This window comes from Anomaloglossus baeobatrachus, chromosome 2, assembly GCF_048569485.1.
Source record: "Anomaloglossus baeobatrachus isolate aAnoBae1 chromosome 2, aAnoBae1.hap1, whole genome shotgun sequence".
In the NCBI taxonomy this organism is placed as follows: domain Eukaryota; kingdom Metazoa; phylum Chordata; class Amphibia; order Anura; family Aromobatidae; genus Anomaloglossus; species Anomaloglossus baeobatrachus.
In genome coordinates, this window is record NC_134354.1 from 296,110,286 (window position 1) to 296,124,935 (window position 14,650).

General features: G+C 47.1%; 1 protein-coding gene across 1 annotated transcript in view; it reads right to left on the bottom strand.

Annotated features, from left to right (window-relative positions):
• Positions 1 to 1,810: 1,810 nt before the first annotated feature.
• Positions 1,811 to 14,650, bottom strand: part of ACACA (acetyl-CoA carboxylase alpha) — a 776,656-nt gene continuing 763,816 nt past the window's right edge. Inside the window, exon 55 of the mRNA XM_075335853.1 lies at positions 1,811 to 4,563. Within this exon, the coding sequence (XP_075191968.1) occupies positions 4,437 to 4,563 (127 nt within the window). The 3' untranslated portion in view covers positions 1,811 to 4,436. The remainder of the gene's footprint in view (positions 4,564 to 14,650) is intronic.

Below are 14,650 nucleotides of genomic sequence, written 5' to 3' on the forward strand. Positions count from 1 at the left end.
TTGGGTGGTTTTAATTTCGTAATATTAAATAAAATTTATACTTTAAGGGATTTTTCGAATATTTCTGATAATATGCATATACTTGTGAACATGAAATATAAATTAAAAAGGTAAATGAGTTAAAAAAAAAAGCAATGTTATTCACCATTTTATGTTTGAACTGTGAAGTGTTTCAAAAATGTTATCCAAAATTAAAATTTACTTTTGTCTAATTCACACAAAATGCTTTTTTTTTTTTGTTGATTTAATGTGAAGAACCTTAGTGGGCAAGTTGTGTAAGAATGTGATGATCATTTTTTTTCTCAATCTTTGCAGTGACTTATTTGCAGCCATTTTAAGGAATCCATTGTGAGAGGATTTTTTATATTTTTTTTATTATGCTCACAGGCTTGGTAAAAAGAAACCAAAAACATAAAAAAAATAAGTTAGTGTGACCATATACAGAATTCTATCAATATATTCCTACGACAAGTCCATGAAATAGGAATACAAAATAAAACACAATTCCACAACTAAAATATGGTATAATTTTGGTAAAATTTTATGGTACAAAAGTGCTACAGTTCTTTGAAAGCCATGTGTGAATGAGACTGTAATGATACAGCTAAGTCTATTTGGCTTCTGCATTACCTTTACACTTTACAGAGACTGAATGCTGCATGTAAAAAAAAGCTTTTTCTCTCTCGAAGGACACTCTTCAAAGTTTGTGCCCTTCACAAAATGTTTCATGAAACAACTTCTATTACGTTTTGCTGGGAATACAGCATATGATCTAATACTACTGTCTGGGGAAAGTGTTGCTTAATCTGTATATATTAAAATGGAAAAATACGTAGTGTTGCTATTACTTAAAACCATCCTACTGGGTCAACTTTTCCTATGACATCCTATCCCAATAAACACAACTATATCTGCTAATGTCAGGTACATGTAGTGTCTCTGTTTCAGTAAAAATTACCCACACTAATTTACAGAAAATGATAAACCATCAAGAAAATCTCCACACAAAACAAACACCACTGCTATCTAACACATTTACAATGATGCCAGCAGAATGCTCAGCGTTATATTAAGACTCATCAATGCAATTATTGACACATCAGGATATTTCAATCAACCTGTACCATTAGATCAATACAAATATGCCATTACTTTATTATACCATTCATCTGGTGAACTGTCCAAACAAGCCTTTATAACATAAAAAAGTCAATATAAACTAAATAAAAGAGCGTAATCTGTAGTATTACTCTGTCACGAATTATAAGGATGGCCATCAGCAGGCAATTTTATGTAGCCAAATAACTATTATGAGTGGGTCTGTGTTAAATGCTCATACCCTCTTATCGTGAGCATAAAATCGATATCACACTGCATGCTTATAATGCGCTTTGCTTCTAGTGCACTTGACTTACAACACTTCGTATTTTGTGAACACTTCTTGAGTTGGAGATCCACTACTGCACCATCTAATTGTCATATGCTAATAGCGGGCCTTTCACTGTTATTTACAGCATTTTCTTTTTATGTGGCCCTATGACCCAGTTGGCATAGTATAATAAAGTAATATAACTTATTTATGCTCGAGTTGCAACTTTGCATCATTCTAGAAACTAGACACATGTCCCACAAAACTGAATATCAGTGCATGAAGTCGCATCATATCCCAGAAAGGTACATGTATCAAGCCATCAAACTTCAGACCTGACCAGAATATCCCGGAAAATATCTTTCATTGACGTAATACAGAATAGAAAGATACAAGTTTTGTGTTAAAGTGTAAAATAACAAAAACTAAAAAAAAAGGAAATCACACCACCGGGAATGTTTATTCTGTAGCATGGGTCTTCTTGTCTGAATCCAACAAGATAAAAGAATTTCGGTTAGTGGCGGATCCCACTGAAGATTCGGAGACGTACAAACTTGTAAACAGCAAATATTCAAGAACCCCAACACTGGCAATGCACATTGTACTGTAACAGGGCTTATAACATGCTCACTGCATTCACTAGAAGTCAAGTAACATGAAACGTTTGGGAAAAGCAATATGTATCAATTTGTAAAATTGAGCATTGTAAAAGAATGAAGAAATACTGTGAAAGACTAAACAATGGCTTATTAAGGTGTAAGGATGGAAAGGAGCAAAACTTCAATTGTAACATTAAATAAAAAATAAACAAATATAAAACTTACATACAAACAAATATAAACGCATATCTAAAAAACAGTAAGATATTAAAACACTGCTAAAACAAAAACTAAAAAAGTACTTTCAAAATACAGAAAATATAACAGTCAAGTAACCCGATTCTAAATTCTATTGTCTGTGTACCTCTTATAACAGTGTATATGCGGCGGTCTAATACTTTAGTGCTTTGCAGATTCGGCTAACAGTTCTTGGTAGCCAGGAATAAAACGTAATAGAATAGTGTCTTCATTTAGTAGATCATTAACACTATTTCTGCTTTGCTAAGTCTATGTTGAGGATTTAGCAGGTAAGTGATAAGTCTAAAATATTTATTCCATGTCACTCTTTCTATTCTTTGTATCATTGCTGCCAATTTATGGCAGAGAATTGTAATGCTCCCCTTTAAAAACGTCTTGTAACCTATCCATGATATATATTTTCAGAAATAGAAATGTGCTGGGTGTGAGGCTGCCTTCCTCTCCACACTATTAAATACAGTTTTATTTCATTGTTGCTGGGGCTTCTGATACTTATGAGTGGCAGCGAGACACAGAAACCACTGACAAGAGATGCAGTCACCTGAGCAAATGAAAATAAATTGTGTTTAATACTCCATGGAGAGATGGATTTGATACATTTTAAACATTTGAAGTGTCCTTTAATTTAGTGCTGACATGGCTCAGACAGGCACTGACACATTTCTCACCATGCATTTGTATAATTTGATGTGTAGAAGTGTTATTTTACAAAGGTCAATGAATATTACACAATTGTTATTTCTAGTAATGAGATGCTGGGACATGAGATTCTGGGGAGGAGGAAGCATATATCCTACATTATAACTCAGATGATTAGCAAATCTGCTTGCTGTTTCAGGCTGACACTGCAGGCTTCTACTAGTCTCTTTTTGCTGATGTCTAGCAACACAATTAAACAATGTGCCAATAGGTGTGAATACAGATATCTGCTTATCTATACATCTATATGTAAACAGACATATAGAAATACCTCTCTCTCTCGCTATATATATATATATATATATATATATATATATATATATATATATATATATAAAACAAATACTGGTACTTTATGCTTATTATTTTTAAAGAAGGTCTATTCTATGTAAAGAGACTAGCCGGTTATTATTTTTTGCTAATATCTGGTTGCTGCTCCTACTTTAACATGTTGTTCATAATATAGCCTCATTTGTTCTTATTTCTGGGGGAAGAGCGAGCCACTACATACAAATCCAAGCATATTCCGTCTGTTCGGCTGACATGAATAATATACAGTGGAGCAGCCTCCATGATAATTAAAGAGGAGCTTAGTGTAACTATAGCGTTGAAGGCAACTATGCCACTTTCAGAACCGCTTGGTGGCAATGGCATAAACTAATGTGACTTCACAAAGGGAACTTACACTACATGCTGCACATAGACAACCAACACACACCATGCACACGTTTCACCTCAATTTGGCTTTATCAATGCTAGTCAGAAGATGGGTTAATGGCCCTGTCAAAATAAAAATGTTTTCTTGCCATTTCACAAGAGCTGCACACTCCCCTACACAATACACTATAAGAGAAATATTCTCATTAAGTGTACATTCATGAAGCGGGGAAAGTTTTAGAAAGTCGTAAAGTAAAACACCGATTAAAGATATATAAGATGTTTCTATGATATATCTTGTACTTTAGGTGCAAAACTACTAAAATGACAAGGAAAGGTGTAAGTGGTAACAGAATCCTTCCGTTGACACCCTATTTTCATACACAAACTTTAACTTTGGTTCTAATTCCCCCACAATCATCAACAGCTTACATACAAACCTCCAAGCATTTCTGACTAACATTTTGGTGCAAACTTAGCCACAGTCCCAATACCCCAAAGCAATGAGTCAACCATGCCCTTTGTCTAGAACACTTACACCTTTGGATAACTCCAGTAGAATAAACCCCTCAGATAAATAAAAATCAGGTCTCATACATGGAAGCGCTAAATGTTTTCTCATTATTAAACTACATTATAGATCTCCCAGAGGTGTCTTCTCATTTTATACAAATTTTGCATGACATCTAATAGATTTTATATATATATATATATATATATATTTTTTTTTTTTTTTTGACAAAAAAAAAAAGAATTTTTTAAAAGGTCACTATATGTCATTCATCGATGTATGCTGTTTCTTCGTTCCAAAACAGAGCAGTTTTCCATGTTAAGGTTACACTCCATACTGAGCTCTATGTAGATGTCGGGGAATCCATGGTTGACAGAATTCGTACAATTTCAGCTCTCTGTGTGGGTGAAATGTGTTGTGTCATATGAACAATTGAATCCATGGCAACTTCTGGGTTTTCTTGCACCAAGCTGTAAGGATAGTAACAGATTATAAATGAGCACAATTATTGTACAAGACAAAAGAAAAAGACAAATTCTACAAAACAAAAATTCAGCAGAAGATGATTGAATCCTTAACAAAATGCATACAGTGCCTACAAGTAGTATTCAACCCCCTGCAGATTTAGCAGGTTTACACATTCGGAATTAACTTGGCATTGTGACATTTGGACTGTAGATCAGCCTGGAAGTGTGAAATGCACTGCAGCAAAAAAGAATGTTATTTCTTTTTTTATTTTCTTTTTTAAATTGTGAAAAGTTTATTCAGAGGGTCATTTATTATTCAACCCCTCAAACCACAAGAATTCTGTTTGGTTCCCCTAAAGTATTAAGAAGTATTTCAGGCACAAATAACAATGAGCTTCACATGTTTGGATTAATTATCTCTTTTTCCAGCCTTTTCTGACTAATTAAGACCCTCCCCAAACTTGTGAACAGCACTCATACTTGGTCAACATGGGAAAGACAAAGGAGCATTCCAAGGCCATCAGAGACAAGATCGTGGAGGGTCACAAGGCTGGCAAGGGGTACAAAACCCTTTCCAAGGAGTTGGGCCTACCTGTCTCCACTGTTGGGAGCATCATCCGGAAGTGGAAGGCTTATGGAACTACTGTTAGCCTTCCACGGCCTGGACAGCCTTTGAAAGTTTCCACCCGTGCCGAGGCCTGGCTTGTCCGAAGAGTCAAGGCTAACCCAAGGACAACAAGGAAGGAGCTCCGGGAAGATCTCATGGCAGTGGGGACATTGGTTTCAGTCAATACCATAAGTAACGTACTCCACCGCAATGGTCTCTGTGAGGTAAATCCGGAGATATGACGATAAATCATGATATTCAAGTATGTCAGGAAGCCCTCTCCTGGTGTCACCCCCCCTTTCCTTCACACAACTGGTTTAGCAACAAATCCCATGGCCATGTCCTGTGATATGGAAATGAGGTGGTGTGGGAACAATGGACGCAGGATGACTCCCTGCCGTCACCCTGTAACAAGAGTTGTATCTAATTAGCAAGGCTATGGAAATAGCCAGACAGAACGACTCCAGTAAAAAATGGTTCATATCTCGCAAGCCATATTTCCGATAAATATGGCAACCATAAAAATGGTGTCTCCGCATGTGGACGATGCCGGCACCCCCTTTTTATGGGAGCAGGACATTGGGAAATGCCCCAGGCGTGATATCAGCCAATGGGGAACTGGCAGACAGGTCATGAGTCCCCTCGTTCTGTAGCTAAATTCATAACTGTCACAATGAGAGCATTGGCGTCCGCCTACGACGCTCCCAGGCAAAGTTATGGCCAATATCCCCTTTGCTGGATAATTCTGATCCATGCAGGGGGAGTGGCAGTGCTTCCCTGTGAGGTCACTAAGGTAGGAGGGGACCTGGATCTGCCCAGGTTGATAACCCTACTTCGGCCATTTTCCAGTGTTCTTCTGCTCGGGGGCCTGGTTGGGAAAGACCTGTGAGAGAGTTCCTGGAAACCTGGTCTACAGCGCCCCCCTGTGGCCAGACGCAACAAGGTAACTGCTGGAACTGTGTATGCCTGTTTGTAACCCATGCTTTGATTGTAACTGTACTCTGACATAACTGTATATTCTGTAGATTCCCTATTGTATATATTGTAGTTCTAGTGTGCTTTAGGCTGATTAAATTATATAATTAATCTTGGGCTGTTCTGTTATCTCGATCTTGAATCCCACGTCTGTGTGTTCGGCTAATAGTTACCGTGAAGCGGTTGGTGGCAGCGAGTTGTGCCAAGGATTATTGTGGGGAGGCCAGTGAGATTCGGGAAGATATTATATATTCCGCCCGCGGAGGTCGGGGGAATATATACCCTACTCTCACTGGGGACCCTTCAATAATCGGCATAAGTAGTATAGCGGCCTCCTTGCTTATTGTCGGGCAATTCCATAATTGGCCTGACTATAAGAGGGGCGCTAGAGAGCGCGTCACGTGCTCTGTCTGTCGGTCGGGAGGTATAAAGGAGGGGTGACCCCACTTGTTACCCCCCGATTGTGACGTACTGGTAGCCAGCGCGGGGGATTTCTGAGTGACCCCCCCGGTGGTTTGTGACATATTGGTGGCATAGCGGTGGGATCGAGATAATAGTGTGTGTGAGTGTGAGACCCATACTCCCAGACACTAAAGACTGCCTGCAGCAGCTGTGGCTGCTGGGGTCTTCAGACTAGCTCAACACTAGAGTGTCAGAGTGCAGATACTGTAAGGTGTGTGGAGGCATCAGGTGTCAGTTCTGTGTCAGTGACCAAAAGTCTGCAAGAATGGCTGATGGCACCAGGAGCAGAGCTATGCAACTGGCCAATGCTAAGGCAGGAGCCGAAGAGAGGGAGGACGGTGCTGTGGACAGCAATGAGGAGGTTGCCCACGAGTCCTCCAGGAGCTCGACGCCAGAAAACCGTTCTGCCGAGGACATTGCGCAACCTGGCACTGCTGGACAAGATGAGGAGCAGCTCACCCAAGGTTCCTCAACGAGCAAGATGCCAGCCCTCCGCTCTGAAAGGGACAGTGAATCGCCTAGCTCTGCAGCGTGCCGCAGATCACCACGTGCCATTCCACCGAGCCTGGGAGGCTCGGATAGCCTTCTTCAAATGGCTATGGCCCTTCTCCAGGCTGGAGACCAGAAGGGCTACAAGGAACTCCTGGCAGAGCGCAGGGCAGAGCGGCACGCAGAGCGTGAGGCTGCGGAGCGAGAGCGGCAGGCAGCGCGTGAAGAGCGAGAGCGAGAGCGACAGGCAGACCGTGACTACCAGCTGCAGCTAGCTCAGCTCCGGCCCTCATCAGCCACACGTGACCTTCGAGACACCAAACTTCCAAAGGTCCGTGTTGAGGACTTCCCAGTGCTGGAGAAGGATGGAGACTTGGACTCTTTCTTGACTGCTTTTGAACGGACTTGCTTGCAGCACCATCTGGACAAGGACCAGTGGGCCAAATACCTGACCCCCCGTTTAAGGGGTAAGGCCCTGGATGTCCTTGGGGACTTGCCTGCTGAGGCAGATCAGGGCTACGACACCATCAAGCGGGCCCTGATCCAACAGTACAACCTCACTCCAGAGTCCTACCGCAAGAAGTTCCGGAGCCTACAGAAGGGACCAAAGGACTCCTGGGCTGACCACCGGCGGGCACTTGCCCGAGCTGCCGACCACTGGACCCAAGGCCTGCAGCTTTCCACCGGACCGGAGATCCTGGACTTGTTCATCACGGAGCAACTCTTGTGGAACTGCCCTGAGGATCTCCGCCAGTTCATCCGAGACCAGAAGCCAAAGGGGTCCACGGCTACAGCTGCCCTTGCCGATGACTACACCAACAACCGGGCCCCTGAGGCCAGGAGAGCGGCCACCAGCAGCACCTGGAGAGGGGGTAAGATGAACTCTGCGACTGCCCCACCTGCCCCTAGACTGCAGGGGGTGTCCCCCTCAACTCCCCTCTCCAGGCCCGTGGCAGAGCCAAGACGGTGCCACCAGTGCAACCTACCTGGACACTTCAAGGCCATGTGCCCTCAGCGTCCCAAGGCCCCGGCTCCGTCCCCGTCCCAAGGGCCGCCCAAGGTGTATTGTGTGGGTGGGGGTGGTGGTAGGTCCCTGGACAGCTTCCAACCTGTCACCGTCGGCCGGTCTGTGACCATAGGACTGCGAGACAGCGCCTCGGAGGTGACTCTGGTGCGGCCTGAGATGGTGTCCCCCCAAGACTTGATCCCTGGAAAAACCCTCGCTGTCTCCGGGATTGGAGGCACTGACCCGGCGCAGCCTGTTGCTGACATTTATGTGGACTGGGGCGCAGGGCGAGGGGTGAGGGAGGTGGGGGTAACTGATCGGATCCCTGCAAACGTGCTACTTGGGACAGATTTGGGGCAGATAACCTCCCAGTTTGGGCCCCAACCAAGGGCTGAACCTTCAGCCCGTACTGACATGCCTCCGGACAATGTTAATGTGTTATCTATGAATGATGTAAGGGAGGAGGGAGTGAACTCTGATATTTCTGCTTGCATAGACACCATAGACACACACACAGCTGCAGCTGTGACAGGGGAGGGGGTCAGAGAAAGGTGTGACAATGCCTCTACAAGTAACCAGCCTGTGAGCTGGGATCTGTTGCCCTCTGCAGGGATAAGCAGAGAGCAGGGTGCTGCAGGGGGAGGACCAGTGTGTGGGGTGGGGGCTACCACAGCAAATGTGGGGTCCCCAGAGATTTCACAGCGGGGTTCTGTTGCTGCAGGAGGGGAACAGGCAGGTGAGATTGGGGCCGGTCCAGGAGCGGAAGTGCTCCCAGGTAAGATCTCGGTGCATGGTTCCCCCACAACCGGGGTGTCAGGAAGCCAGGTAGGTCTGCCTGAACCGGCGACTTGGTCAGGAACGGAGGAGGAGCAGGCACGACCCACGGTCGCAGCGGCTGTGGCCGCTGTCACCCGCAGTGGGAGTGCTGGAAGCCAAGGGGCCTCCCGGAGGTCCGATAGCTCTTCCCCTTCTGACCAAGTGGCAGCCGAGTCAGGTGGAGGCCAGGACACAGGTCCCGGGGTACTGACTGAAGATGTGACAGTCTCGTCGATTCTGGCCACATCTAGTCAGGGGTTTCAGGCAGCGTTAGAAGCTGACGACAGCCTGAAAGCTCTTAAGGAGCAGGCGGCACAGCCTCCCTCGGACTCGGACCCGGAGCGAGTGGTCTGGGACCAAGGACGGCTGTACCGGGCCACGGTCCAGCAGGGTTCACCGGAGGCGTGGCCCAGGGACCGACAGTTGGTGGTACCCTATCCGTTCCGGACGGAGTTGTTGCGGATCGCACATGAGATTCCGATGGCCGGACACCTAGGGATCGCTAAGACCAAGGCCAGGTTAAACCAGCATTTCTACTGGCCAAAAATGGGGGCCGATGTGGCTGCCTACTGCCGTTCGTGTGAAACCTGTCAGAGAGTGGGGAAGGCGGGGCCACACCCCAAAGCCCCACTGGTATCTCTGCCAATCATCGATGAGCCTTTCAGGAGGGTGGCTGTGGATCTGGTCGGCCCGCTGGCCATCCCCAGCAGCTCCGGGAAATGCTTCATACTGACGGTAGTGGACTATGCCACCCGGTACCCAGAAGCAGTGGCCTTGTCGTCCATTCGGGCTGACAAGGTGGCCACCGCATTGCTGGAGATTTTCTCCCGAGTGGGTTTTCCCCAGGAAATGCTCACTGACCGGGGGACCCAATTCATGTCCCAGCTGATGGAGGCCCTCTGTAAGCAAGTCCAGGTGCGACATCTGGTGGCCAGCCCGTACCATCCACAGACTAATGGCCTGTGCGAGCGGTTCAATGGCACCTTAAAGCAGATGCTTAAGATGTTGGTCGACTCCCATGGGCGTGACTGGGAGCGGTATCTCCCACACCTGTTATTTGCTTACCGGGAGGTTCCACAGGCCTCAACAGGATTCTCACCGTTTGAGCTCCTGTACGGGCGACGTGTGCGGGGCCCCCTGGCTCTGGTGAAAGAGGCTTGGGAAGGGGATTTGGCCACCCCTGGAGTGTCGGTTATCGAGTATGTCATGCGCTTCCGGGACAAAATGCAGGCCTTGACGCAACTGGTACACGACAATATGGCTCAAGCCCAGGCCGATCAGAAGCATTGGTACGACCAGAACGCTTGTGAGAGGACCTACCAAGTGGGTCAAAAGGTGTGGGTACTGGTCCCCGTACCACAGGACGAGCTTCAGGCAGCCTGGGAAGGCCCATACCTCGTGTACCAGCAGCTCAACCCTGTGACGTACCTGGTCACCCTGGACCCTGCCCGTGGAAGGCGGAAGCCCTTCCATGTGAACATGATGAAGGCACATCATGAGCGGGAGGCATGTGCGCTCCCCGTGTGCAACCTGCCCGAGGAGGGAGAAGCGGAAACCCTCTTGGATATGCTAGCCCAGGTTAGGGCAGGCGGATCCATTGAGGATGTGGAGGTTGGCCACCAGCTCTTGGAGGACCAACGGTCCCAGCTGTGGGCCACCCTACTCCCCTTCCGGGGGTTGTTTACCAACCAGCCCGGAAGGACTGACTTGGCTGTCCATCACGTGGACACTGGGGATCATCCCCCGATCCGGCGTTCAGCATATCGGGTCTCCCTGGAGGTGCAGCAACACATGCGCCAGGAGATTGACGAGATGCTGAAGCTGGGGGTGATCCAGGCATCCAACAGCGCTTGGGCCTCGCCTGTAGTCCTCGTCCCTAAGAAGGACCGAACCACTCGGTTCTGCGTGGACTACAGGGGGCTCAATGCGGTCACGGTCGCCGATGCGTACCCAATGCCACGCATCGATGACCTGCTCGATCAGTTGGCCGGGGCTCAGTACCTGACCATCATGGACCTGAGCCGGGGATATTGGCAGATCCCCCTGACTCGCAAGGCCAGGGAACGCTCTGCCTTTATTACCCCATTTGGACTGTACGAGTCCACGGTGATGCCATTCGGGATGAGGAATGCCCCTGCCACTTTCCAGCGGATGGTCAACACCCTGCTCAAGGGACTTGAAGGGTACGCGGCCGCGTACCTGGATGACATTGCCGTCTTCAGTCCCACCTGGGAGGACCACCTAGAGCATCTAGCACAGGTGCTCAGGCGGATCCACCGGGCAGGTTTGACCATCAAGCCGGGAAAGTGTCAGCTGGCCATGAGCGAGGTCCAGTACCTCGGTCACCGGGTAGGTGGGAGAACACTGAAGCCCGAGCCTGAGAAAGTGGAGGCCATCGCATCCTGGCCCACCCCCAGGACCAAGAAGCAGGTGATGTCCTTCTTGGGGACCGCTGGGTACTATAGGAGGTTTGTTCCATGCTATAGTAGCCTGGCAAAGCCCTTGACGGACCTCACCAAGAAGAAGCTGCCCTCTGCAGTCGATTGGACAATGGACTGCGAGACAGCCTTCCGGGCCCTAAAGGACGCCCTGTCCAGCCCGCCCGTGCTACAGGCAGCCGACTTCACGCGGCCGTTTGTAGTACAGACCGACGCCAGTGACTTCGGCCTCGGTGCGGTGCTCAGCCAGGTGGACTCTGCGAGCCAAGAGCACCCAGTCTTGTACCTGAGCAGGAAGCTGTTACCAAGGGAAGTTGCCTATTCCACAATGGAGAAGGAGTGCCTGGCCATAGTGTGGGCCCTGCAGCGTCTGCAACCCTATCTATACGGGCGCCACTTCATCGTGGAGACGGACCACAATCCCCTCAGCTGGTTGCACACCGTCTCTGGGACGAATGGGCGATTGTTGCGATGGAGCCTTGCGCTCCAGCAATACAACTTCACCATTCGCCACAAAAGGGGCCGTGACCACGGTAACGCAGACGGGCTGTCCCGACAAGGAGAGGTCGCGGACGGGCGCACGGGGGAACACCGGAGTGTGCTGCCCCCTAGCGCCCTCAAAAGGGGGGAGGTGTGAGGTAAATCCGGAGATATGACGATAAATCATGATATTCAAGTATGTCAGGAAGCCCTCTCCTGGTGTCACCCCCCCTTTCCTTCACACAACTGGTTTAGCAACAAATCCCATGGCCATGTCCTGTGATATGGAAATGAGGTGGTGTGGGAACAATGGACGCAGGATGACTCCCTGCCGTCACCCTGTAACAAGAGTTGTATCTAATTAGCAAGGCTATGGAAATAGCCAGACAGAACGACTCCAGTAAAAAATGGTTCATATCTCGCAAGCCATATTTCCGATAAATATGGCAACCATAAAAATGGTGTCTCCGCATGTGGACGATGCCGGCACCCCCTTTTTATGGGAGCAGGACATTGGGAAATGCCCCAGGCGTGATATCAGCCAATGGGGAACTGGCAGACAGGTCATGAGTCCCCTCGTTCTGTAGCTAAATTCATAACTGTCACAATGAGAGCATTGGCGTCCGCCTACGACGCTCCCAGGCAAAGTTATGGCCAATATCCCCTTTGCTGGATAATTCTGATCCATGCAGGGGGAGTGGCAGTGCTTCCCTGTGAGGTCACTAAGGTAGGAGGGGACCTGGATCTGCCCAGGTTGATAACCCTACTTCGGCCATTTTCCAGTGTTCTTCTGCTCGGGGGCCTGGTTGGGAAAGACCTGTGAGAGAGTTCCTGGAAACCTGGTCTACAGCGCCCCCCTGTGGCCAGACGCAACAAGGTAACTGCTGGAACTGTGTATGCCTGTTTGTAACCCATGCTTTGATTGTAACTGTACTCTGACATAACTGTATATTCTGTAGATTCCCTATTGTATATATTGTAGTTCTAGTGTGCTTTAGGCTGATTAAATTATATAATTAATCTTGGGCTGTTCTGTTATCTCGATCTTGAATCCCACGTCTGTGTGTTCGGCTAATAGTTACCGTGAAGCGGTTGGTGGCAGCGAGTTGTGCCAAGGATTATTGTGGGGAGGCCAGTGAGATTCGGGAAGATATTATATATTCCGCCCGCGGAGGTCGGGGGAATATATACCCTACTCTCACTGGGGACCCTTCAATAATCGGCATAAGTAGTATAGCGGCCTCCTTGCTTATTGTCGGGCAATTCCATAATTGGCCTGACTATAAGAGGGGCGCTAGAGAGCGCGTCACGTGCTCTGTCTGTCGGTCGGGAGGTATAAAGGAGGGGTGACCCCACTTGTTACCCCCCGATTGTGACGTACTGGTAGCCAGCGCGGGGGATTTCTGAGTGACCCCCCCGGTGGTTTGTGACAGTCTCCGTTCCAGACGAGCCCGTAATATACCTTTACTTTCAAAGCGTCATGTCAAGGCTCGTCTACAGTTTGCTCATGATCACTTGGAGGACTCTGAGACAGACTGGTTCAAGGTTCTCTGGTCTGATGAGACCAAGATCGAGATCTTTGGTGCCAACCACACACGTGACGTTTGGAGACTGGATGGCACTGCAAAAGACCCCAAGAATACCATCCCTACAGTCAAGCATTGTGGTGGCAGCATCATGCTGTGGGGCTGTTTCTCAGCCAAGGGGCCTGGCCATCTGGTCCGCATCCATGGGAAGATGGATAGCACGGCCTACCTGGAGATTTTGGCCAAGAACCTCCGCTCCTCCATCAAGGATCTTAAGATGGGTCGTCATTTCATCTTCCAACAAGACAACGACCCAAAGCACACAGCCAAGAAAACCAAGGCCTGGTTCAAGAGGGAAAAAATCAAGGTGTTGCAGTGGCCTAGTCAGTCTCCTGACCTTAACCCAATTGAAAACTTGTGGAAGGAGCTCAAGATTAAAGTCCACATGAGACACCCAAAGAACCTAGATAACTTGGAGAAGATCTGCATGGAGGAGTGGGCCAAGATAACTCCAGAGACCTGTGCCGGCCTGATGAGGTCTTATAAAAGACGATTATTAGCTGTAATTGCAAACAAGGGTTATTCCACAAAATATTAAACCTAGGGGTTGAATAATAATTGACCCACACTTTTATGTTGAAAATTTATTAAAATTTAACTGAGCAACATAACTTGTTGGTTTGTAAGATTTATGCATCTGTTAATAAATCTTGCTCTTGTTTGAAGTTTGCAGGCTCTAACTTATTTGCATCTTATCAAACCTGCTAAATCTGCAGGGGGTTGAAGACTACTTGTAGGCACTGTATGTAAACGACTCATACCTATCTTCATAGTTTATGTCAAGATAATTTCTTATTCCTATACTGACATTTTATTAAATAGTACCCTTTGCCCAGAAATAGATTCAATACAAGAATTGCTGCAGGACATTAAGACTACTGATATAAAAATAAGGAAAACTAATATATGTTAATATTAGGTATCCAAAAATTATAATTTAGAACAGGTCTACAATAATCTCTGGGTTTAGCATGGTACGGCAATACTGAAAAAAATCAATATCTGAGATTGCATCCTCTGTACCTAGCATCGCTCCTCTCATCCATCCACTCCCTTTCTCCTTCTACCTCCTTGTGGTGGGCTACATAAAAAAGCAGTTTTGATTTACTGTACTAAAACAAGTGTAAGAAATACTACAACTGTTTTAAATAGGAAAAGATAAGCATATAAAAAGCACAAGGAATGGAAGGTTTCCCATATGATGAGAGGTTGAAAAAGTTAGATATATTTA